Source organism: Aquarana catesbeiana, linkage group LG10 (genome assembly GCF_042186555.1).
Source record: "Aquarana catesbeiana isolate 2022-GZ linkage group LG10, ASM4218655v1, whole genome shotgun sequence".
Classification (NCBI taxonomy): Eukaryota; Metazoa; Chordata; class Amphibia; order Anura; family Ranidae; genus Aquarana; species Aquarana catesbeiana.
Window position 1 is genome coordinate 147557248 of NC_133333.1, and position 24972 is coordinate 147582219.

General features: G+C 41.6%; 1 protein-coding gene across 2 annotated transcripts in view; it reads left to right on the top strand.

Moving 5' to 3' along the window:
• GRIN2D (glutamate ionotropic receptor NMDA type subunit 2D) overlaps positions 1-24972 on the top strand; it is a 1662686-nt gene that overhangs the window by 706176 nt on the left and 931538 nt on the right. For both annotated transcript variants that reach the window (XM_073602755.1, XM_073602756.1), the window contains exon 5: positions 23823-24415. In XM_073602755.1, coding sequence (XP_073458856.1) covers positions 23823-24415 — 593 coding nt within the window. The remainder of the gene's footprint in view (positions 1-23822; positions 24416-24972) is intronic.

Sequence of the window (24972 nt, forward strand, 5' to 3'; positions counted from 1 at the left end):
CTGATTGGGAAGCTGTTAAACCTGTAAAAACTCCTACATTTATAGAGGAAGTAAACTTCTCTCTAATGTTTGTACCTATAGGTAAGCCTATAATTAGGCTTACCTACAGGTACTGTAAATATCTCCTAAACTTGCACCACTTAGGAGATATTTACTGTATACTGCGCCAATGACGTCATTGGCATATACGCTCTGAAGGAACGGCCGCCCATGCCAGGGCCCTGTGCCATGACCGGCGGCTCTCGCAAGCATGCTTAAAAGGGTCAAATAGGAGGGGACAAAGAGCATCCACTGTGTTAGTGAATTGGAAGCTGTTACAGGAAAATAATATTTCTGATTGCTAGCTCTTTTGGCAATCAACCCCTTTTCCTTTTTTCCATCTATATTATTGAGGGTTTTTTTGTCTTTCATTTTATTTTGTTGTTTGGTTGGTGGTCACTTTCAGCTGGTTTTCTGTAAATGGTAATTTTATTTTTTTTTTTGCTGGCCAGTTTTACACATCTGTATGCTCTGCAGTAATTTATTCATAATTTATTCGCTTGTCAACTGGCCAACTGTAATTTTACTGCTGGCTGGCAGCTTGAGCAGACACCACGACATATCAGTACGCCACCCCGCTCATGCACAGTGAGCGTGAACCCTGGTTGCGCAGTAGTGAGATCTGTGACAGCTGTGTCCAGCAGACCCCCGGAAACAGCAGATTGCGGTGCTCAGTATTAGGCCACAGTGATTGGCCCAGATACCACGTGATCGCTGTGCAATCACGTCATGTAGTTAACAACAGTCATAAATTTAATCCATTCGGTTTACTGCTGCATGTGATAGCTGTGGTCAATCATAGCATCAGAACAGTAAACACTGAGTCATGAATGAAAGCCATTCATGACAGTTCAAGTGATTGCTGTTAGAGTGATCTTCACTGTAACAAGCAGACACAGTGTAAACCCCCCTTCCCCAGCTCGGAGTCGTACAGTGTCTCTATAGTAACACTGAACTGTTCTGATGACAGTATGCAAAAAAAAATTAAAAAACTATTAAAAAAAAAAAAAAATTCTTTTTTTAAATAACTAATATAATATTCTTTTTATTTTACATACTGTCACCAGTCAGTAGATAGGCAGTCAGTACATCAGGACTGATCAATTTTCATATATATATATATATATATACCATAGTTTGCAGAGTCTATAACTTTCACACAGACTAAATAATATACACTGATCTGGGTTATTTTTACCCCAGAAATGTAACAGACTATATTTTGGTCTAAATTTATGAAGAAAGATTATTTGTTTTCAAAATTTTAAAACAGAAACTAAGAATTTTTTTTTTTAATTCTCTGTATTTTTTCATTTATATAGCAAAATAAAAGCACACATATGTAGCAAAATAAAAAAAATAAAAATCAGTGGTGAATAAATACCACCAAAAGAAATCTCTATTAGTGTGAAAAAATTATGTAAATTTAATTTGAGTACAGTGTTGCATGACCAAGCAATTGCCAGTTAAAATAGCACAGTGCTGAATAGCAAAAAATGCCCTGATCATGAAGGGGCTAAAACCTTCCGTAGGTCAACTCGGTAATTGTTCTAGTAAAACCCTTGTCCGTACATTTTTTTTAAACATCTTTGCCTAGTGGCAGGACAGTTTTGTTTTAGGGATAACGGTAAACAGCAATCTATTGGCCAATTTCTATCTGCCGGTCAAAGTGGTCTTTTATGATTTGGGAAAAAAAATGTGTTGCTGCTAAAGCTACCTGGAAAAAAAAATGAAGTTCGGGCTTCACATCCCCAAACTGACAACAAAGCACTTGTTCTTTGGTATTTATATCCTCGATCAGGGGGCAGTACCATGAATAACAAGGGAGAGCATGACTCATACATTATCTACCTAAGTACCAAAAAGTGACTAAGAAACATCACATACAGGCGGTATTAACATAATACAAAACAGAGACAAAAATAACCCAGCATAGGAGAACACGTGCCAAACAGTAGACACCTGCCTACATGTTGGTGTGAATTGAAACAATTGGACATATGGCAGGTTGCCTTTCCTGTTCATTGGTACTGGGTTGAGAAATGCTGCTTTGGTGTAAAAGGTCTCTAAATGAATAAAATTAGGTTGGCTAAAATACTTTGTAAAATAAATAATGGCCATTTTTTAAAACAAAAGGCTGTTGTAACTTTCAACCTTTGTTGCAACTGTTGCAAATAATTTCTCAGGGTAGGTTTCCTGAAGATGATAGCAGTGAATAATGATTATACTATGTGCGTTGGCAAGGCCGCTTGTAGTCTCCATTCAAAGCCTTGTGTAACTAAATGACAATGCAGGAGTAATATATGGAAACAGCTACAGAACATTGCAACCTTGGTGGGGTCACAGGAACCCCCCTGGTCGGTCGGTCACCAGCCCCACATTTACCTCATCTAGGTCGCGGGCTGCGCTTCCTCCGGGCGTGTCTCCTCCTCCTGGTGCTTCACGGTGGCTCCCCCTGCATCTCCTCCCTCCTCCTCCTCAGCAGCCAATAGGATCGCTTCTCCTTTCAGCCAATTGGGTGACGGGTCTTAGGACCCACTTCCTGATTGGCCGGGAGGAGAATCAAGAAGACAATAGCGAATAGTAATTCGCTATTGTCACAGAACTTTTTTTTTTTTTTTTAGCTTATTAAAGCCTTTGGATCTAATCATGTGCTCCCTCAAAAATCCCCCTGAAAAACATTGGAATCCATGCGTCTGGCACCCCGCATTAAGATTAGGGGGCCGGACACAAGGATTAGGAGGGCCCTGCATTACAGGCCGTCAATGTTTATAACAGAAAGTGCCTGTTTAAACACCACCTTGGCAGGGTCATCTGGTTTTATTTTAATAAAAACATTGAAATTGAGTTTTGAGATTACATTAACATGTTAAAGGCTATGTTCACTTTTTTTTTTTAAGTAAAATAGATTATAGACAAAAGTAGCTCCAGTAGGTTAAACTACAATGTGCAATAAATTTGTAAACTGTAGTTTTTGTTAGTTCAACACCAACTGGGACTTTTTTGGCCAGGCTTCTGGGGGGGGGGCAGAAATGACCCATAGGCAAGCACATTTTAACCTACTGGGGATACTTGGGTGCAGAGGCCATTTTCTTAAAAAGGTGGACTTAACCTTTAAAGACTATAAAGACTATACAGTATGAGCTGCTGGTAGACAATTGCAATGCAAAATAATCTTTACTGTGAATAATATATATGCATTCCATAAGTAAGAAGAGTTTGTCCTTCTTTCCCATGTATCAAACACATAAAGTCTTAAAATGCTTGTGCCTACAAGCCCTTGTTTTTCCATTCTGTTTCCCTATTCCATTTTCATTATACTAACCTCTGTTAATGTAATTTGCTTTCCTCTGATGTCTTCATTATTTTGCAAGCATTTTTCCCTGTCTGTGAAATTACTTCTCTATTTCAGAACTTCAATCAGTCTTTCTATTCCATTTACATATCAGTTATTTCAGAACACCGCCTGTCTTCTCTTCCACCCTTCAGTCTGTATGCCACACTCCCGTTCTATCCTCCCTCCAATGTCTTTCTTTCCCATGCTGACCGGGAGACAATTTTGCTCCATTAATATTTCACAAATGGTCTTGGGACAAACGGCTTTCTTCTGACAGTTTATGTACACAAACTTTGTGCACTGACTCTCTCATACATCCTGCCGCCACACTGAGTCATCTGCAAGGCTAATAGAGTTATTAACATTCAATCAAATCACCAGGGAAGGCCCTCATGAATAACTGTGTCAAGGGTAGCCAGTCAGGGTCTTCTATACTTACTGTGAAGAGAAGCAGAGAAGACATTTCTTCTTCTGGAATAAAAAAGAAGCCATGTCCAGGCATACATGCCCACTGGCGGTGTAAGATTTTGGATGCAATATATAAGGACATGAATATTTAAAAGCCAGACAGTGCCATCTAAGTAAAGATCAGGCAATGTAATTTCATGGGTTGCTAGCTCTATAAGCGCTTCTGTAACTGTTAACTCTGGGAGTTAGCCTTCAAGCTTGGCACTTGGCAAGCTAGCTTTACCCATCGTTCTCTGAAAAGAAAAAAAGCTAAAGAATCACAGTTCACAGTTATTTTAGGCTTTATACAGTGGGGACGGAAAGTATTCAGACCCCCTTACATTTTTCACTCTTTGTTATATTGCAGCCATTTGCTAAAATCATTTAAGTTCATTTTTTTCCTCATTAATGTACACACAGCCCATATTGACAGAAAAACACAGAATTGTTGAAATTTTTGCAGATTTATTATAAAAGAAAAACTGAAATATCACATGGTCCTAAGTATTCGGACCCTTTGCTGTGACACTCATATATTTAACTCAGGTGCTGTCCATTTCTTCTGATCATCTTTTGAGATGGTTCTACACCTTCATTGGAGTCCAGCTGTGTTTGATTATACTGATTGGACTTAATTAGGAAAGCCACACACCTTTCTAAATAAGGCCTTACAGCTCACAGTGCATGTCAGAGCAAATGAGAATCATGAGGTCAAAGGAACTGCCTGAAGAGCTCAGAGACAGAATTGTGGCAAGGCACAGATCTGGCCAAGGTTACAAAAAAATTTCTGCTGCACTTAAGGTTCATAAGAGCACAGTGCCCTCCATAATCCTTAAATGGAATATGTTTGGGATGACCAGACCCCTTCCTAGAGCTGGCCATCCGGCCAAACTGAGCTATCGGGGGAGAAGAGCCTTGGTGAGAGAGGTAAAGAAGAACCCAAAGATCACTGTGGCTGAGCTCCGTAGATGCAGTCAGGAGATGGGAGAAAGTTGTAGAAAGTCAACCATCGCTGCAGCCCTCCACCAGTCGGGGCTTTATGGCAGAGTGGCCCGACGGAAGCCTCTCCTCAGTGCAGGACACATGAAAGCCCGCATGGATTTTGCTACAAAACACCTGAAGGACTCCAAGATGGTGAGAAATAAGATTCTTTGTTCTGATGAGACCAAGATAAAACTTTTTGGCCTTAATTCTAAGTGGTATGTGTGGAGAAAACCAGGTACTGCTCATCACCTGTCCAATACAGTCCCAACAGTGAAGCATGGTGGTGGCAGCCTCATGATGTGGGGTGTTTTTCAGCTGCAGGGACAGGACGACTGGTTGCAATCGAGGGAAAGATGAATGCGGCCAAGTACAGGGATATCTTGGACAAAATCCTTCTCCAGAGTGCTCAGGACCTCAGACTGGGCTGAAGGTTTACCTTCCAACAAGACAATGACCCTAAGCACACAGCTAAAATAACGAAGGAGTGGCTTCACGACAACTCCATGACTGTTCTTGAATGCCCCAGCCAGAGCCCTGACTTAAACCCAATTGAGCATCTCTGGAGAGACCTAAAAATGGCTGTCCACCAACGTTACCATCCAACCTGACAGAACTGGAGAGGATCTGCAAGGAGGAATGGCAGAGGATCCCCAAATCTAGGTGTGAAAAATTTGTTGCATCTTTCCCAAAAAGACTCATGGCCAGTGGCGTCGCTAGGGGTGGCTTTTGGGGCTATAGCCCCGAATCTGGGGCCCATGGCCCCGAGTCTCTGCAGGGGTCCCCAAGCGGAGGGGAGGCTCTCTGGGGACCCTGATGTAAGTGGAGGGCTCTCTGGAGACCCTGATGCAAGGGGGAGGGCCCTCTGGGGACCCTGATGTAAGGAGGGCGATCTGGGGACCCTGATGTAAGGGGTCGATCTGGGAACCCTGATGCAAGGGGGAGGCTCTCTGGGGACTCTGATGTAAGAAGGAGGCTCTCTGGGAACCTTGATGTAGGTGGGGGGCTCTCTGGGGACCCTGATGTAAGGAGGAGGCTCTCTGGGGACCCTGATATAAGTGGGAGGCTCTCTGGGGATATACACACACACACACACACACACACACAGACACGTATATTACTGTATATACATATGTATGCCCTCCCAAGCGTATGACTTTCTTTACTACGCTGCTATAAGCTCTAGCCCCAGATCTTTTGTAGACCTAGCAACGCCCCTGCTCATGGCTGTATTAGATCAAAAGGGTGCTTCTACTAAATACTGAGCAAAGGGTCTGAATACTTAGGACCATGTGATATTTCAGTTTTTCTTTCAATAAATCTGCAAAAATGTCAACAATTCTGTGTTTTTCTGTCAATATGGGGTGCTGTGTGTACATTAATGAGGAAAAAAATGAACTTAAATGATTTTAGCAAATGGCTGCAATATAACAAAGTGAAAAAATAAAAATATCTGAATAATTTCCGTCCCCACTGTATTCTTTTCATTCTTGGTAGCACAATGTGGAGGACTGGGGAGTTAATAAAATCATTATACACACACACACACACATATATATATATATATATATATTATCTCACAAAAGTGAGTGCACCCCTCACATATAAATAAATATTTTATTATATCTTTTCATGTGACAACACTGAAGAAATGACACTTTGCTACAATGTAAAGTAGTGAGTGTACAGCTTGTATAACAGTGTAAACTTGCTGTCCCCTCAAAAAAACTCAACATACAGCCATTAATGTCTAAACCGCTGGCAACAAAAGTGAGTATACCCCTAATTGAAAATGTCCAAATTGGGCCCAATTAACAATTTTCCTTTCCTGTTGTCATGTGACTTGTTAGTGTTACAAGGTCTCAGGTGTGAATGGGGAGCAGGTGTGCTGAATTTGGTGTTATCGCTCTCACGCTCTCATACTGGTCACTGCAAGTTCAACATGATTAACAAAATATATGTGGCGCTACCCCACCTAAAATACAGTAGCCAGTAAACCAAGTATAAGTGATAGCAAAATATCGGAATAAATGATCAGCAATACTAGCACAAAAACACTGACAATGCTAGCGTACAATCAGGCAGTAAATTAGATAAAATCCTAAAGTGCAATTTGCATAAAAGAGACCACATGAACATCACAAGAGATGTATCAAACATATGTGAACTACTCCATACTGAAATATCCAAAATAATTGATAAAGTGTAAAAAAATCAAACTGCAATCCAGGAACGCATAAAGTGCGACTTAGTAACTATATCCACAATCTTCTAAGAAAAAAAGTGCAAGTGCAATAATAGGCATAAGTAACGATGTGCAAAAATACTAACACAATGATCAAAGATAAACACTGACAGTGCTGAAGTGCAACAAAGCAGCGAGGTGAATAAAATCCCGAGGTGCAATGTGCATGCAAATAAAGACCATACATTTTTTTTTTTAAATATGTAGCAAAGAACTCGGTGAACTAATACATAGTGAGATGACCAAAAAAAAATTATATTATAAATAAAATGCAAATAGAATGCAATCCAAAAACACAAAAAGTGCGACTAAATAACGACATCCAAAAACCGCTACAGATAAGAGCGCAAGTGCATAATAAGACATAAATGGCGGTGTGCAATGAAGGTGAAAACAAATGCTAACATGAGCTATGAAAAAATGTCCAAAATAGAAACAGTTCAAAGATGCATGTAGTGCGATTCACGATGTCAGCCCAGTGAAATCTTCTAAAGATGGTGCAAAAGTGCGAGTGCCTGATATCTAATAAGTTGGTCCAATCTTGCTCCAGAGGTGCAGCAATAGTTTCCCCAGCCTCTCACCTGAAGTTGCGGCCCCCGATGGGCCAAATCGAGCATATATCGACAGGCGGTGGGATAGTATCCTGGGGATCAGTGATTGTCACAACCCTCGGGGAAGACAGATCCAGCAGCTGCAGCAGACACTCTCCCGTGTTCTAAAAAAGTCCTCGGATGTTCTCAGATGTATAGTGGAGAAAGAAGAAATGGGATACCCTTTGATAAAGTCACGTGTGGGGTGATGCAACGCGTCAGGGAGGAGTCAGGTGCAGCTGCTTCCGGGTACGGCCGAACCTGGAAGCCTCTGCTTTCATTGAGGAATATATAGATTATTTCTTGTAAGTTGCTACTTTGTTTTAAAATAAAATATCTTAATTTGCTACACTATGGAGCCATTTCTTCTTTCTCCACTATACAACTGAGAACATCCGAGGACATTTTTAGAACACGGGAGAGTGTCTGCTGCAGCTGCTGGATCTGTCTTCTCCGAGGGTTGTGACAATCACTGATCCCCAGGATACTATCCCACCGCCTGTCGGTATATGCTCGATTTGGCCCATAGGAGGCCGCAACTTCAGGTGAGAGGCTGGGGAAACTATTGCTGCACCCCTGGAACAAGATTGGACCAACTTATTAGATATCAGGCACTCGCACTTTTGCACCATCTTTAGAAGATTTCCCTGGGCTGACATCGTGAATCCGACTACATGCATCTTTGAACTGTTTCTATTTTGGACATTTTTTCATAGCTCATGTTAGCATTTGCTTTCACCTTCGTTGCACACCGCCATTTATGTCTTATTATGCACTTGCACTCTTATCTGTAGCGGTTTTTGGATGTCGTTATTTAGTCGCACTTTTTGCGTTTTTGGATTGCATTCTATTTGCATTTTATTTATAACTCAAATATATATGTTGTGTGTGCTCGTCCCAAAAAAACAACAATGCTCTGCGCTTAATACGCTGTATCTAACAGTATGTCTATAGCACATAAATAAATAAATGAATAATTAGCAGCTGCTTGGATAACAGATAATATATATACAGTGTATAGGCAATAATGAATGAATTAAATAAATGAATAAAGTCCCTTCAGTATTGCAGCAGCGCTGTGCGCCCCAATTCAATGGGGCCTTCTTCTCAATCCAATTCAAAAAAGTTCAAACAGTTCAAACATGGAACCGACAGCAAGAGTCCCACCAATAAACACTATTGCTGTATTCTTGTGAGGGCAGTATTTACTGTGAGGGTAGTATTTTCTTCCACCAAGCAATACACCACGTGCTGGGGTCCCCAATGAAAAACACACTCACCAGAAATCCAACTAGTATAATAGGGCGTACACACGGTCGGACTTTGTTCGGACATTCCGACAACAAAATCCTAGGATTTTTTCCGACGGATGTTGGCTCAAACTTGTTTTGCCTACACACGGTCGCACAAAGTTGTCGGAATTTCCGATCGCCAACAACGCGGTGACGTACACCACGTACGACGAGACTAGAAAAGGCCGGTTCAGAACCAAGCGCGGCACCCTTTGGGCTCCTTTTGCTAATCTCGTGTTAGTAAAAGTTTGGTGAGAGACGATTCGCGCTTTTTCAGACTCGTGGCTTTCAGATCGTTTTCTGACGTTCAGTTTGTGCTTGTGGGTTTGTATCTGCTCTTCAGTGCGTGCAGTCAGTTCGTATCGGAGTTTTCTGTGTGATCTTGCCTGCTCGTTGCTGTTTTTCAGGTCGCTCTTCACAGGCCTTGCTGTTCTTCAGTGCGATCTGTTACTCCGTTCTGAGCAGCCGACCGTTTTCTAGCCATGTTTCGTATGCGTACTCCCCGTAGAGTTCGTGCTGTGCGGGGGCTTGGTGTTGGGGTCCTGACCTTGACACAAGTCCAGTCCATGAACAGGGTGGGGAGGAGTTCATGGACCAAGAATTGGTTGCTTCAGCGTGACTAGTTCTCTCATATGCCTTTGCTCCGTGATATCCGTGAGAATAATCCTGATGATTTCAGGAACTTTCTCAGGATGACGGACCCCGTGTTTCACAGTTTGTTGGCTTTGCTGACCCCTTATATTAGCAGGCAGGATACCTGCATGAGGCAAGACATCACTCCGGAGCAGAGGTTGGTCGCTACCTTGCGGTATTTGGCCACAGGGAGAAGTCTGCAGGACCTCAAGTTCTCGACAGGCATCTCCCCCCAGGCTCTTCTTTGTGGACATTTACTGCTTGTGTTTGTTTTAGCTGACCCTGACAGAAATGTGTGGAGTGCAGAAAATATTGTGATTGTGTAACCTTATACAAAGCACTGTTGGCTGTTATTTACTAAATGCAAAGACACTTTTCACTACAAGTGCACTTGCAACTGCACTGAAACTGCACTTGTAGTGCAAAGTGGATTTCCCCTTAGGAAATAACCCCCATTTTCTCATAAAACAACAATTACATCACCCCAAATGTGTTGTAGCGTTGAGACAATAATCCACACATTCTTGATGAACAATCTTTTTAATACCTGCACAATCACATGTGCATTTACCAAAGGTTTTTCTGACAAACCAACATGTTTGTTGTATAACAATTTTTGTGGTGTCATTATCCAAAATCAAAATGTGCATTTTTATTGAAAACAGGCCTGTGTAAAACCCACAAGAAAGACACAAATCTTGATCTTACAAAGTTCACATTTGGTAGAACTGGAAGGCAATATCAGACATGAGTATTTAGGAACTGTGTTTGATATTGCGTTCAGATGGGGGGAAATCACCCCTGGAAAAGCCAAATTTGGAAGATGCACACAAATTTCACAATGTCAACATGTGCTATCTGCCATCACGGGGGATCAAGGGATGTGTTTTGGGGGAGAAAGCCCTTCCTCACTGCTACTTTATTATTGAGGAAGGGGTTGCACCCCCAAAACGCGTCCATTGATCTCCCGTGATGGCAGATAGCACATGTTGACACACTGTGTGCATCCTCCAAATTTGGCTTTGGGAAAAATCACAAAAACATTTCGCACATTGTAGCACACAAAAGAAGAAAGTGATTTGGAGGGGTTTTAAACTCGCCCCAAAACATCAATGATGTTTTTATATTTTGGAATAACATCATTGATGTTTTGCTTGATGTTTTCCAATTGTAAATTACACCCCATGATCTCCCCGATCACGATCTGGGCACTTTCGGATGTGAAAGGATCTGGATCCACAACCTCACGATCACCTAAAAAGAGAGGAAACCCAAAATAAATTAGGTTTAAAAAAAATGCCGCCATCCATCTCTTATCGGAGCCTGTGGTTGCAGACACTCACCTGTTGTGGTGACTACTTCCACCACGTCTTCATCCTCCTGCTCATCTTGTGTTGGGGGGATTTCCCCTTCTTCCAGAGGGGGGGGCTCTGGTCTCCTCGGATGAGGGGTGTCCTCCGAGTCTTTTCTCCCCTATGTAAAACAAAAATGGTATAATTAGCACACAGATATTTAATGTCAGAACTATAAAGATGAAACATTGCTTGGAAGTGGGGTACAATTGTCTATTTTAGCCGAGTTCCAAGATGTATATTTTTTATTGCCCTTTGTCAAGCTGCAATACTTTACCTGTTTGGTAAAAGCTTCACAGATGTAGCCCCCCCTATAGTATACACTGGGGCACCTGTGTGGCCCCCCTAATAAAAATGGTGTTCTTGTGTCCCACACTAGTGCTCCAGTGTCCAGATGTGAAAACAGCTGCTGAGTGTCCTCTCCTTACACACAATCTAGTTTGCATTTCATTCTAGTAACAAAGCCATCTACACAACCCAATTCTTTGAAGACAAGTATAGGGCGTCAAAATGGTGGCCAAATGCATATGGCCTAAACAATGTTATTTTATCGTCCGAAATAACAATGTGTGATCCGAACGAATAATGTGCCCATGAACATGAAAGTTGCCATTTTAAACTGTACAACAGTTCCTAAAAGTACATGGAGCAGCACGAACGTCATAAACATAAAGAATAGGAACACAGCACAACTACTTACTTTTTTGCAGCACTCTCCGGATCTTTCTGTACTGCTCATGTTCTCATAATTTCAGGTCCGACCACTGCTTCCTGAGCTGATCTTTCGATCGTCGTACCCTGAATTTCCGGTGCAGACTCCTGACCACTTTCGCCATGATCTTGGCCTTTCTGACATTGGGGTTGGGGTAAGGTCCATACTTCCCGTCATAGTCGGCCTTCTTCAGGATGTCCACCATCTCCAACATCTCCCCAAAGGACATATTTGAGTCCTTTAATCTCCTTCTGGATCGGGACGTTTCAGGCTCCAGCCTTTCCTCCTCCTCCTCGTTGCTACAATTAGCACGATCCTGCTGTCTATCCGCCATGTGCTCTTCCCCCACTGCGCCGAACGAAAAGGGGCGGGGAATAGACTAGAAAGAACGTCAGGGGCGGGCGGAGTTATACGCATGCGCAGTGTGTATAAATCGTAACGCGCGCGTCTTACGTACGATCTGTGAGTGGAGGAAGGAGCATCGGAGACGCCGATCGTGCTAACGAAGGTAGGATCTAAACTTGGGCCTATACTGCTTTGAAATGGAAGCCTATATTGTAACAAGATTATGAGAGTTTGGCCTGACATTAGGCTTTGTCTTGTGTTGTGTCTTACAGAGAAAATGGATGGGTTCAACGACCACAATTTCCTGCCCCTGTTCATAGACAAGTACAGGGAGCTGCCCTGTCTGTGGCAAGTGAGACACCCCCACTATAATCACAAACAGAAGAGGCAGGCAGCGCTGGAGAAACTGCTGGAGTTGGTGAAGCCGGTGGTCCCCACAGCAACCATCCCTTATTTGAAAGCTAAAATTGGTGGCCTGAGGAGCACATATCTGAGGGAGCGCAAGAAGGTCACAGATTCCCAGAGGTCCGGAGCTGCAGCAGATGACGTTTATGTCCCCAGGCTGTGGTACTACGAGAGACTGCGATTTCTGTCAGACTACACTGAAGTCAGGGAATCCCTCTCCACTCTTCCTTCCACTCTTCCTTCCACCCCAGCTGAGGCTTCCGATGTCCAACCTGGGCCTTCCAGCCAGGAAGAAGTGGAGGAGCCCAGCTGGAGTCAGGTATAGCATTCTTCTACAGATTTCTGGGCAATAAAGAAATTATGTTTACTAGATGTTATTATTGATACTAATTGCTGATTGAAAGTGCTTTACATATCAATACACAGTAGTAGGCACCCAAAATTGGGAAAAGAATGAAAACTGCTGGGCTCAGAAGGATAGTCTGTTATATTTGTTAACATTCAATTTGCAGCAGTCAGGAGGTGAAAATTGTGTGTGATTGATGAATAAAAAACTAAAACTATGTCCCTTTTTCATACACAGGAAGACAGCCAGGAGGAGGTTGTGGAATGTGGCAGCCAGGAGGAGGCGGGGATTAGTGGCAGCCAGGAGGAGGCGGGGCTAAGTTGCAGCCAGGAGAAGCCTGGGACCAGTCGCAGCCTGACTGAGTCTCAGGTTCCTCCCCTCCGCCTTCCATACAAAAGGGCCAGGAAGGCCACTCCGAGTCCCGTGCAGGATTCAGCATACAGGCTGATCCAGGAGGCTTCGGCATCCCTCAGAGCCTTCCCCAGTCCTGAAGAGGCCTTTACCTGCATGGCTGCCACAAAATTGCAGGGCATGCAGGAGGGCCAACGCAAGATCTCTGAGGACCTGATTTATAAAGTCCTACGTAAGGGGTTGAGTGGGGAACTGACACACAAGATGGATGTCATGGAGAGGGACGATCCTCCTCCTCCTCCTCCTGCTGCCACAACTAGACCACCACAGCCAAAGCCTGGAAGGAAGCGTGGAGGGAAGACCAAAGAGTGATGACCCTGGGTTCAGTCTGGTCTCACAGAATCTGCAGTCTCTCGTATGACCACAGCCTGGGGACACAGATGTCATCTGCTGCTTTCCGGATCTCTGGGACTTCTGGACCAGACTGCCCTCCCTTAGATAAGGACTCCTCAGGCCACCAATTTTGCTTTGAAATAATTGATGTGTGCCCTGGGGGTCCAAGGCTTCACCCACTTTTGCAGTTTCTCCAGCGTTGCCTCCCTCTTTGTTTAGTTGTGAGCCCTTAATAACATTTTTTTAGGGAAATTCTACTCTCCTGTGTGTGTTTTCATCCAAAAAGGACAGTTTGTTGGTGAGGATTCAGGTACATTTCTAAAGTACAATGTGAAATTAACAAGGGACAACAACACCAAACAATCTCCTACAGATTAAATAGAACAACATATTAGTGGAGTTGTGGGAACTTGTCACCAAAAACACGCACAAACATTTTCGGGAGTACAAATCAAAATGACAAAAAAAAAAAAAAAGAGAAACACAAAAAAAGAATCTACATTAAAGTCCAAAAATAACAAAAAATTTTGTTGTCAGATGTGAGAAATCTAAATATATTGAGGGAATCTAGATAAATATAACGAAAGAAGTTTGTGAGAAGTGTGTGTGAATATGAGCATCAAAACGACTTAATTCTTGTCACATTATAAAGAAGAAGAGAGTGCGCTGTATTAAACCATTTTGAACATTGCAGCGTGACGAAAGTGCTGTATCCATTCCGAACGCTATGTTTACCAGAACGAGCTGTCCCGTGTCGGAATTTCTTCTGAGCATGCGTGGCACTTTGTGCGTCGGAACAGGCCACACACGGTCGGAATTGACGCGATCGGATTTTGTTGTCGGAAAATTTTATCTCCTGCTGTCCAACTTTGTGTGTCGGAAAATCCGATGGAAAATGTCCAATGGAGCCCACACACGGTCGGAATTTCCGACAACACGCTCCGATCGGACATTGTCCATCGGAAAATCCGACCGTGTGTACGGGGCATAAGCCTTGATTATTAATGGTAGATCTACACCGCTTTCCAATACGACCACCAGATGCCAGTGTTATTCTCGGTAGTTCCAATAGGGTATGTGGTAGAAAAAGAACGTCCACATAGTGTAATACTGCTAAAACATTTTATTGAACCTTCCAAATATCCCCTTTTAAAACATGCGTACCACAAATATGTATAAAAATGAGCAAAGATATTTAAGTGCACTGTGCCTGTTTGCGTCTTCCAATCGAGAAAACTTGTCAGGAGCGCTCACTGTGTGTAATCACAGCCGCACGCTTCCTGATTTCTCAGTTGATGGAGCGCATGCGTCACTTCCGGTGCGTCACGTCCCTGACGTTTCGACCCTTCCTGGACTTCTTATGAGGGCGTGACACACCAGATGGGAGGCCAGTATTTATATATGTGACAGGCGCAGTGGCCAATCAATAGAAGCAAACGTCCGGAAGGCTCACAAATCACTGCCCCAAATGTTGAATACTGTCAGCAGTGTATGAAGCTGCTCGCTCCAGACATTCCGCTCCCATGGGTCACGCTGAGCGTGTCAATACCGGTTTATAATGGAAGATGACATGATTCATGTAAAACAAGTACCTCAAATACCTATAATTACTCAGTGTATGCGGCGCGACCATTAATCCGCAGCATTGCCACTGAGAAACAACCCTTAGGTATTCACTCGAAATCGCTTCATATATTCGCTCACAAAGTGTAAACATTTGCAATAAAAAAAAGTTGTATAGCAATCATACATCATACAATACTTCATTACAGTATAATGACATAATTAATGTTTTGGGAAATTAAAAACTGTATAGCGATTTTTTTTTATATAAACTGACAGCCCAAATCTTGAGTTATATCCAAAATCTAAATGGATGGTGGACCCCATACATCTAAAATATACATTTGAATCACATTCCCTATTACACTCAGTATATATATTAAAATATATATTAAAAAATATATATTAAAAATGTCTATTAAAAAATATCTTTTAAAAAAATCTCTATTAAAAAAATGACCACATTAGAACCCAAAATCCATTGTGATGAAATATATAAAATTAGAAAATATCAACACTAGAAAACATACCTTAATGTGTCTATGTGTCACTGATAAAACAATTAATGTCAAGCTCTATATTGTGGTCCTTGGGAGAAATCACATCTACAGAGTAGATCCATTGGGTTTCGCGCTTGGATAACTCACGGATGCAATTTATGCCCCTCCAATGGGATTGGAGATGTTCAACCCCCCAAAATTCCAATCCCGTCGGATCCCTATTATGCTTTAATTTGAAATGTAGTGAAACATTGTGATCCTTATAGCCTATTTTGATGTTATGTATATGCTCAGCTATTCTCACCCGTAATAGTCTTTTAGTACGGCCTATATAAATTAAACCGCATGGACATTTCAATGCATATACTACAAAGGTACTATTGCATGTAATTAATTGTTTGATTTCAAAATTGCGGTTATTAACCGGGGAGTGAAAATTGTCCACACCTCTCAGAGGTCTAGAGACCTCTCTGCAGGCTTTACATTTCCTGCATGCAAAAAAGCCATTACGGTCCCAAAATGTCGGGAGGGTCTATCACTTTCTTCACCCCTCTGTCCCCAAAACTCGTGGTTTTTCTATAAATAAACTGGGGTTCAGAGGGTAGTGCAGTAGTGAGTTTCTTATCCATCAGAAGTATGTGCCAATGTCTTCTAAAAATTTCCTCAACTTCCTTGTACTGAGTATGGAATTGGGAAATGAAACTCAATTCTTTATTACAATTCTTCTCTGTTGGTAATACTTCAGATCTTATCGGACATGTTTCTTGTAGACAGGTGGTCCTAGGTATTTTTGCCACTTCCTCTACAACCTTCTTCAGTTTCTTCGGGTCATACCCTTTGGCTTCGAATCTCTCTGTAAGGACCTTAGACTGGATCAAGAACTGTGCATCTTCAGAGCAGTTTCTTCTTACTCTCATAATCTGTCCCTTTGGGATGTTACGGAGCCATACCGGATGATGGCCACTCGAAATGGGTAAATAACTGTTCCTATCAGTTTTTTTTAAATAAACTTTTGTTTTTAATTTGTCGTTCACCCTATATATGGTGACATCCAAAAAGTTTATTTCTTCCTTATGCCACTCTGAAGTGAGCTTAATGTTGTTATTATTATTATTCAAAGACTGTATGTACGCATCTAATGACTCGGATGTGCCATTCCAAATAAAGAACAGGTCGTCAATGAAGCGTTTGTAGAATATTAGTTCTGGCCTTTGTGCTCTGAAGATGATCTTATCCTCCCACTCTGCCATAAATAAATTGGCGATGCTGGGCGCGAATTTCACGCTAATCGCAACGCCTCTTTGTTGTGAATAGAATGTACCATCGTACCAGAAATAGTTATGACTAAGACAGAAATCTAAGGCATTCCTAAGAAAAATCTTCTGGCTGTGGGGGAGATCTTCTCTTTGGCTAAGGGCCCAATTGAGTGCCAGTATGGCATCATCATGCTGTATGATGGAGTAAAGAGAGGAAACATCTGCTGTAACTAAAATTACCTGCTCTTTTCCCATCAAGCTCACATTCTGCAAACAATTTAAGAAATTCTTAGTGTCCCTTATGTATGAGCGAGTATTAGTGACACTCTTTTCCAAGAACCGGTCTAAATACTGGCCCATTCTGGCGGAGACCGAATCAATACTGTTGACAATGGGCTTTGCCGGAGTGTTAGGGGGGTCTTTTTGGATTTTTGGCAAGGTGTAGAACGTGGGGATCCGACTGCTGGATGGTAGCAGGAACCTTTTTTCTTTGTCCGTTAATACACCGCTTTTTGAACCCATGTGTACTAAAGTGTCCAATTCGTCCCTATAAAGCAGGGTGGGATCCTTATCCAGACGTTTATATGTTGCTTCATCTGAGAGCATATCCATAATCTGGTTATGGTAAAATTCCTTCGAGAGTATTACCACCCCACTCCCCTTATCGGCTGGTCTTATGATAATGTCTTTTCGTTCCTCCAACATGGTAATCCCCTCACTAATATGTCTTAAATTCATTTGTTTATTAGGTTTAAGATGTTCTAAATCCCGTAGAATTAATCCTTTGAACACCTCAAATTGATGGTTGGGGTTATTGAGGGGGTTAAATAGGGACTTGTTCTTAAGACCACTATTGACCACCTCCCCTGGCTTGTGAGTTACTGTTGATATATTGGGGGTACATCCCAAAAAATATTTTTTAAAGTTTATCTTCCTAATATACTTGTGGATGTCAATGAAGACATCAAACTTGTTCATTGGTTTTTTCAAGCCACATTTTAAACCTAAATTCAGAATGTTCATCTCTTTGTGTGTTAATTGTTTATTGGTCAAATTGAAGATGCCCTCTACTCCGACTCTCTTCTTCTTTTTTGGGTCCTAGATCCTGCCCTGCAGCCCCGATATTTTCTTCCTTTGATTGTGGGTACTGCAGAGGGTCTTTCTTTCGCTGGAGATATTGATTTTTCCAATATGGGGTATTGAGGTTTTCCTGGGGTTGCTGGTCCCTGTGTTGAACCCACGGACGGGGTCTCCCTCCACGTGGGGGTTGATTCTGAACTTTGGATGAGCGACCTCTTCCTTTCCCTAAAAAAGGACGAGGATGTGGGTGATTGTTGGCATAATTCTCTTGATTGTTTTGATATTCCTGCAAGGGCTGAAATCTGTTATATATAGGTATATCATGGGTATTGGGTTGTGGATATCCATTCTGATTATTCCGTTATTATTCCGTTAACCTTTGGTTTTCTTCCTCCTTTGTATATGGGAGTGGAACACCTAATCGGTGAACTCACATACAGCGGTTTAACAGGACAGGTTCCACTCAGAACAGGCCTCGCCATGGTCGACCAAAGAAGTTGAGTTCACATGCTCAGTGTCATGTCCAGAGGTTGTCTTTGGGAAATAGACGTATGAGTGCTGCCAGCATTCCTGCAGAGGTTGAAGGGGTGGGGAGTCAGCCTGTCAGTGCTCAGACCATACGCTACACACTGCTTCAAATTAGTCTGATTGGGATTTTGAGGTTAATATACCCAGTGAGGTGTCGGATCAAGTAGTGTGAGAGGCCCATAAGGCGGTTATTAGAGGGGAATTGATTTCACAGGGATCTCGTATTAGAAAGGAAAGACAGAAGGAGATTGTGTTTTTTTTTAGAAGAAATACACCAGCTTGAAGTTAAACATAAAGCTCACCTTACCCTGTAGATGCCCAGAAACTGGAGACACTACGGAATGATCTTTCTCAGTGTCTGGATCAGAAAGTCAGAAATAAAAATAGGTATTTTGCCTATCGTTTTTATGATCAAGGAAATAAGGGGGGTAGGTTGATGGCAAGACTGTTAAAGAAGCAACAAGATTCACACCATGTCCATACGTTCATCGCTTTTATTGAGCATTATACAATATAGGCCCGATGCCTGTGGGGAGTGCTGGGGAAGGATTGGAGGGGAGGATCAGGGAATATTTAAAGGTCTCTGGTCTTCCTGGTCTTCCTCCAGAGGCCCTGGAAGAAATGGAGGTGCCGATTACCATTGAAGAGTAGAATGCTGTGGTGGCAACACTACCACAGGGCAAAAGTCCAGGGCCTGATGGCTTCACAAACGACTACTATAAAAAATTCTGGTCAATGTTCTCATCCCCCTTTGTAATTACTTTAACTCAATTACAGCCTGTAACCCTCTGCCGAAGAAACATTACTGGCGTATGTGATGGTCCTCCTAAAAGCCGGTAAGGATCCTCAACTTTGTGCTAATTATAAACTTATTTCCTTCCTTAACTCGGGCACTAAAATGTTGGCAAAGATCATATCCCTCCGATTGCAAGATCATAAAGTAAGGTTGGTTTATCCGGAGAGACAGGTTTCGTAAAGGGCGGAGAGGCCAGAGACAATACTATCCGAGCTCTGCATGTATTACATTGGGTACAGAATGGACTGGATCAGACCCCAGGTGTGATATTATCAATGGACGCAGAAAAAGCATTAAATAGGGTGAATTGGATCTTCATGACTGAAGTTTTGAGGGAAATGGGTCTAGGAGAAAAGATGATGGGATGGATATTGGCGCTGTGTGCGGACCTTATGGCAAGGGTCAAGGTAAATGGCAGACTATCAGATAATATATGGAATGGGATGACGCAGGGGTGTCCTTTGTCTCCATTACTGTTCGCAATGGTGCTGGAACCATTTCTGTGTATTGTCAGGAAAAACAGGAAGATAGTAGGGATCCAGGTTGGAGCAATGGAACACAAGATTTCAACATATGTGGATGATCGGTTGCTCTACCTGTCTAACCCACAGAAATCTCTAACTGAATTGATGAGTGAAGTACATAGATTTGGTCTTCTATCTAATTTTAAAATAAACTATGAGAAATCGGTACTGATGCCAACCAATGTCCCATTGAGGATGATGACCTCTCTGCAACAGTCTTTTCCTTTTATATGGCGTTGTGATTGTATACCTTACTTGGGGACATACATCACCCCAACTTGAGGCATTTATATGCCTTAATTATGGCTCCTTGTTGAGGGAGATAGTGAAAGACTTGCAGAGATGGAGAGGCCATCTGTTGACGTGGTTTGGCAGGATGAATGCTCTTAAAATTAGTATATTGCCTAGAATCATTTATGTTCTATATACAGTGCCAGTGGCACTTCCACAGATTTGTGTTTGAGCATGATTAGTGCTAGCAAACATTAACATCAGACCCTGGCTGCAATGAGCTTCCAATCTAAAGTCCAAAACTAACTTTCTTACATTAGAGACTATTTCGACAGCAGACAAATTAAATGCCAGCATGTCTTTGGATTGTGCTGAGAAGCCCACACAGGGAGAACATATAAACTTCAACACAAGTATTAGCATATTGGGGAATTGAACCAGCAACCCCAGTGCTGCCAGACAGAATAGTTACTCACTTAGCCAGCCTGCAGCCTCACACATGTAGGCTGCATCTCTGTGGTGTGAACCAGCCCTAAGTCCATAGCCATGCTCAGTGTCACAAGTATTGGGACGCCGGCCTTTACATGTACTGTAATGGCATTCCAGTCTTAGTCTGTATGGTTCAAAATTGTTTTTACCCATCCTTTACAGCTATAACAGCTTCAACTCTTCTGGGAAGGCTGCCCACAAGGTTTAGAAGTGTGTTTATGGGAATGTTTGACCATTCTTCCAGAAGTGCATTTGTGAGGTCAGGCACTGATGTTGGATGAGAAGGCCTGGCTTACAGTCTCTGCTCTAATTCATCCCCAAGGTGCTCTGTTGTGTTGAGGTCAGGACTCTGTGCAGTCCAGTCAAGTTCCTCTACCCCAAACTCACTCATCCATGTCTTTATGGACCTTAGTTTGTGCACTGGTCCAAATCACCAAATCATTTGGTGGAGGGGGATTATGATGTGGGGTTGTTTTTCAGGGGTTGGGCTTGGCCTCTTAGTTCCAGTGAAGGGAACTCTTAAGGCATCAGCATACTAAGACATTTTGGACAATTTCATGCTCCCAACTTTGTGGGAACAGTTTGGGGATGGCCCCTTCCTGTTGGAACATGACTGCACACTAGTGCACAAAGCAAGGTCCATAAAGACATGGATGAGGGAGTTTGGAGTGGAGGAACTTGACTGGCATGCACAGAGTTCTGACCTCAACCCGATAGAACACCTTTTGCTGAATTAGAGCAGAGACTGCAACCCACGCCTTCTCATCCAACATAAGTGCCTGGATTTACAAATGCACTTCTGGAAGAAGGGTAAAAAATTCCCATAGACACACTAAACCTTGTGGACGGCCTTCCCAGCAGCTGTTATAGCTGCAAAAGGGTGGGCCAAATCAAATTTTAACCCTACGGACTAAGACTGGGATGCCATTAAAGTTCATGTGTGTGTAAAGGCAGGCGTCCCAATACTTTTGGCTAGCTAAAACCCTCCTACACATAAATAGGACATTTAGATATAGTTTTAGAACCTGAGTCAGGAGTTATGTTTAACAACATAGGGAGATGAGACAACTCCTCTACATGAAGCAACATGCTTGGAATTTGAATTTGAAGTTCTAACCTCTAAGCCATGGAGCTGCCACATGTGGAAACCTCCTACACATAAATACACATGTACTACATTTCTTTGGACATATAGGTGGTGGAATTACATTACTCAAGAGTTATTATTCTTGATTTATTCTGTGATATTTGGTGGTTCTTGGTGGGTAAGTGTAGAATAGTGATGTTACCCTCTGATTTTTGGGAATTACATTTTGATTTCTGATGTTGGCACACATATCACATTTTTTGGGCACAAATTATGATTATTTGGAAATAATAAAAAACACACAAAATTGTGACCCATTTTAAATTTGCATTAGCAATGGTATTGTTTGTGTTTTGTAAAGACACCTGTGTGAGTTTGGGTGAAGATTTTTGTTTGATGGAGAGTAACAAGTGAAAGTGACAGCGAAAAATATATTTTACCAAAATATCAAAACATTCCACATTCTAGCATTCTTAAAAACAAAATAGATGAAGTAGAAGCAACATTGTTGCAAGGAAAATGCATTTCAGAGAAAGATACATTTCATCTCAACATTAAGTATTTATTTGGGGAAGTTACAATTGTACCATTAGAATAAATGTCTGGAAACCTGCATTAGACTATATAGTGCCGATTTTCACTCTCAAAAACTTATTTTAGCCCAGCGCTAATTTTGGTATTTACTATAGCGCCCTGTAAAAAAGCCATGTGAGTTAAAATGAGAGTAGTTTGCAGCATGCTCAGTTGTGCTGGCACCTAGTTGTACAGAGACAGGGGTTTTGTCTCTTCTCAGACTTTTAAAGATATTTCAGTGTAGAATTCATTTTTTTCACACAGTTTAAAAGCAGATTATCTTTAAACAATATACCACCTATTTCAGTACCATTTAGGCAATTATATCATGCTCTAAACATTATTTCCATGTGCACTACTTCAGGTTTTAGCAGAGTAAGGGTTTGGGGGCTATTTGTTTTCAGGGAGCTATAGTAAATTCAAATTTGGGAGTATTTTTTCACCAGCACTATAGTGAATACCTTTGAGCACTACTTAGCATGATTAGCGCTAATTAGCGCCATGGCCCTATGGCAAATGACCCCCAGTGCCTATGTTGCACTTAACCCCTGTGGAGTTTTATCAGTTCTGCCCAGACTACTTCTGGGAATTGAAGAACACCCCCCCACACTCACTATGTTATCGAGATGGAAAGAGGAGGTAATGTTCTGTAGTCCAAATTAGAAGCAGGCTGCTTAGGATGATGACATTGACCCTCCATAGATACAGAACAGTGAGTGAAAGTTGCTAGGGTTGTATTGTACACACAGGGCCATTGATTATTACACTAAGTTGCATCAATGTATAACATTTGTTGACAGAACAAAGCCATTTACTAATTAAAAGAATAAAGTTTGACTTTTTTTTCTCCAGACATCGATAATACAAATTTGTTTCCAGCATGCATATACATAGCAACCTCATATAGAAAGGAAATAAAATGAGGTTTGTGGTTATTCATATAGTAAATGTATATTATTATTGTTTTTCTGTCTACTTAAAGTGGATGTAAACCCTCACATATACCCAGTGAAGTGAACAGCCTCAGATGTTACACAGGAATGAAACAAATCTCCCTACATATCTTTTACATGTATATCTGCTGTCTTCAAATTTATATATCCTTTAGAAAGTGCAGATCCTGTTACAGATTTTTCTCTTCCTGTTCAGCACTGGGAGTGGATTATTGGCATACAGCCAAGACAGCTGATTGGAGGAAATGCAAACACCCCCACTCCACATAGGCAAAGGAAGAAAGGAATGTACAGAGCTCTGTTCTGACAAGTCAAGATGTCTACTAATCTATTTATAGCAACCTCCCATGACACAAATTTCTGCTGCTTTTATCTCCTGTGTCAGAGAACTTGTCAGTAGTTATCAGGCTGATACCAGAGCTACGGAGCAGGAGAAAGCCACGGAACTTAGTGCTTTGGAGAGCGATAAGAAAATATTACAGATATATGTGCCCAGCTCAAATTTCATGAATGGGGTTTATAACCACTTTAAGGTTAGAATAAAGCTTATTATATGATCCCCTTTCTGTTATTTTGGTGTAGCACTTTAAACGTCCTTTTTGTAATTTTACAGAATTTCCAGTATATTTAATAATTTTTGCCATTTGACTTTTAACTCAAAATAAAGTGTATATATTGTTCCAATCTCATGTAACTTTTCAAGGACAGCTGTATTGTTCATTTCTTGGAATTCATTTTTAACTATTGTATTGTTTATTTATTTTTTTATCACAGGAAAAAGGTTCAACCTTTCTGCAGCTGGGAGCCTCCACAGAGCAGCAACTTCAAGTCATCTTTGAGGTGTTGGAAGAATATGATTGGACAGCATTTGCAGTTATTACTACTCTATTTCCTGGCTATGAAGACTTTGTGGATTACATTGAGCTGCTTACTGACAGCAGTTTTATTGGCTGGGAAAATCGAGGTATTCTGACCCTTAATCTGACTGATGATCCCAATGGTGCCAAACTCAAGAGGCAACTGAGAGAGATAACGGTGCAAGTGCGTCTTCTGTACTGTTCTAAGGATGAAGCAGATGGGGTTTTCAAGGCTGCTCGAGAAGCTGGGTTGACTGGACCTGGTTACATATGGTTTATGGTGGGAACCAACTTGGGTGGTACAGATTACATGCCCGAGCATTTACCTGTGGGTCTGTTCACAGTTTTATCTTCTGGATGGAAAGATGACGTACACCGTAGTGTACAAAATGGAGTTGCAATCATTGCAAAAGGGGCAGAGGCGCTATACAAAGACTTTGGATTCGTACCAGAATTTAACAATGATTGTAGAGCACCAAACCGTACACATGGGAATGAAAACCTACACAGGTAATGTACATTAAGGTATTTATCTTTTAATTATGATACAGTATATAGCTATCATTTGGCTTTCTAACAGAATAATAATTTTTTATATTTCTAGTCTAGATAGAAAAGATTTGTGATTGCTGGTGATGCTTTTTAGAAATAATCACTGCACTTTTAGTACTGGGTGAAACTGACATTTAAACATCCACGTTATAATGAGAATTGCTTCCAACATGAGTGATATTTATTATTTTTGCAATTGTAAGCCAGAAGTTTACACTTTAGAAAAATTGATTTAATGCAAGTGTGTTGGTGTATTGAATGTATATTTAAACTCAAAACATGTATTTGCATCTCTTAATACTTTGTTTAATATTTACTGATTTTAATATTTATTTCAGCCCTGGAAGATTTTACCTCCTTCCTAACCAGAGCACTTTTTACAATTTGGCACTGTGTTGCTTTAACTGACAATTGCACGGTCATGCAATGCTTTACCCAAACAAAATTTGCATCCTTTTTTTTCCCACAAATAGACCTTTCTTTTGGTGGTATTTGTTTACCTCTGCAGTTTTTAT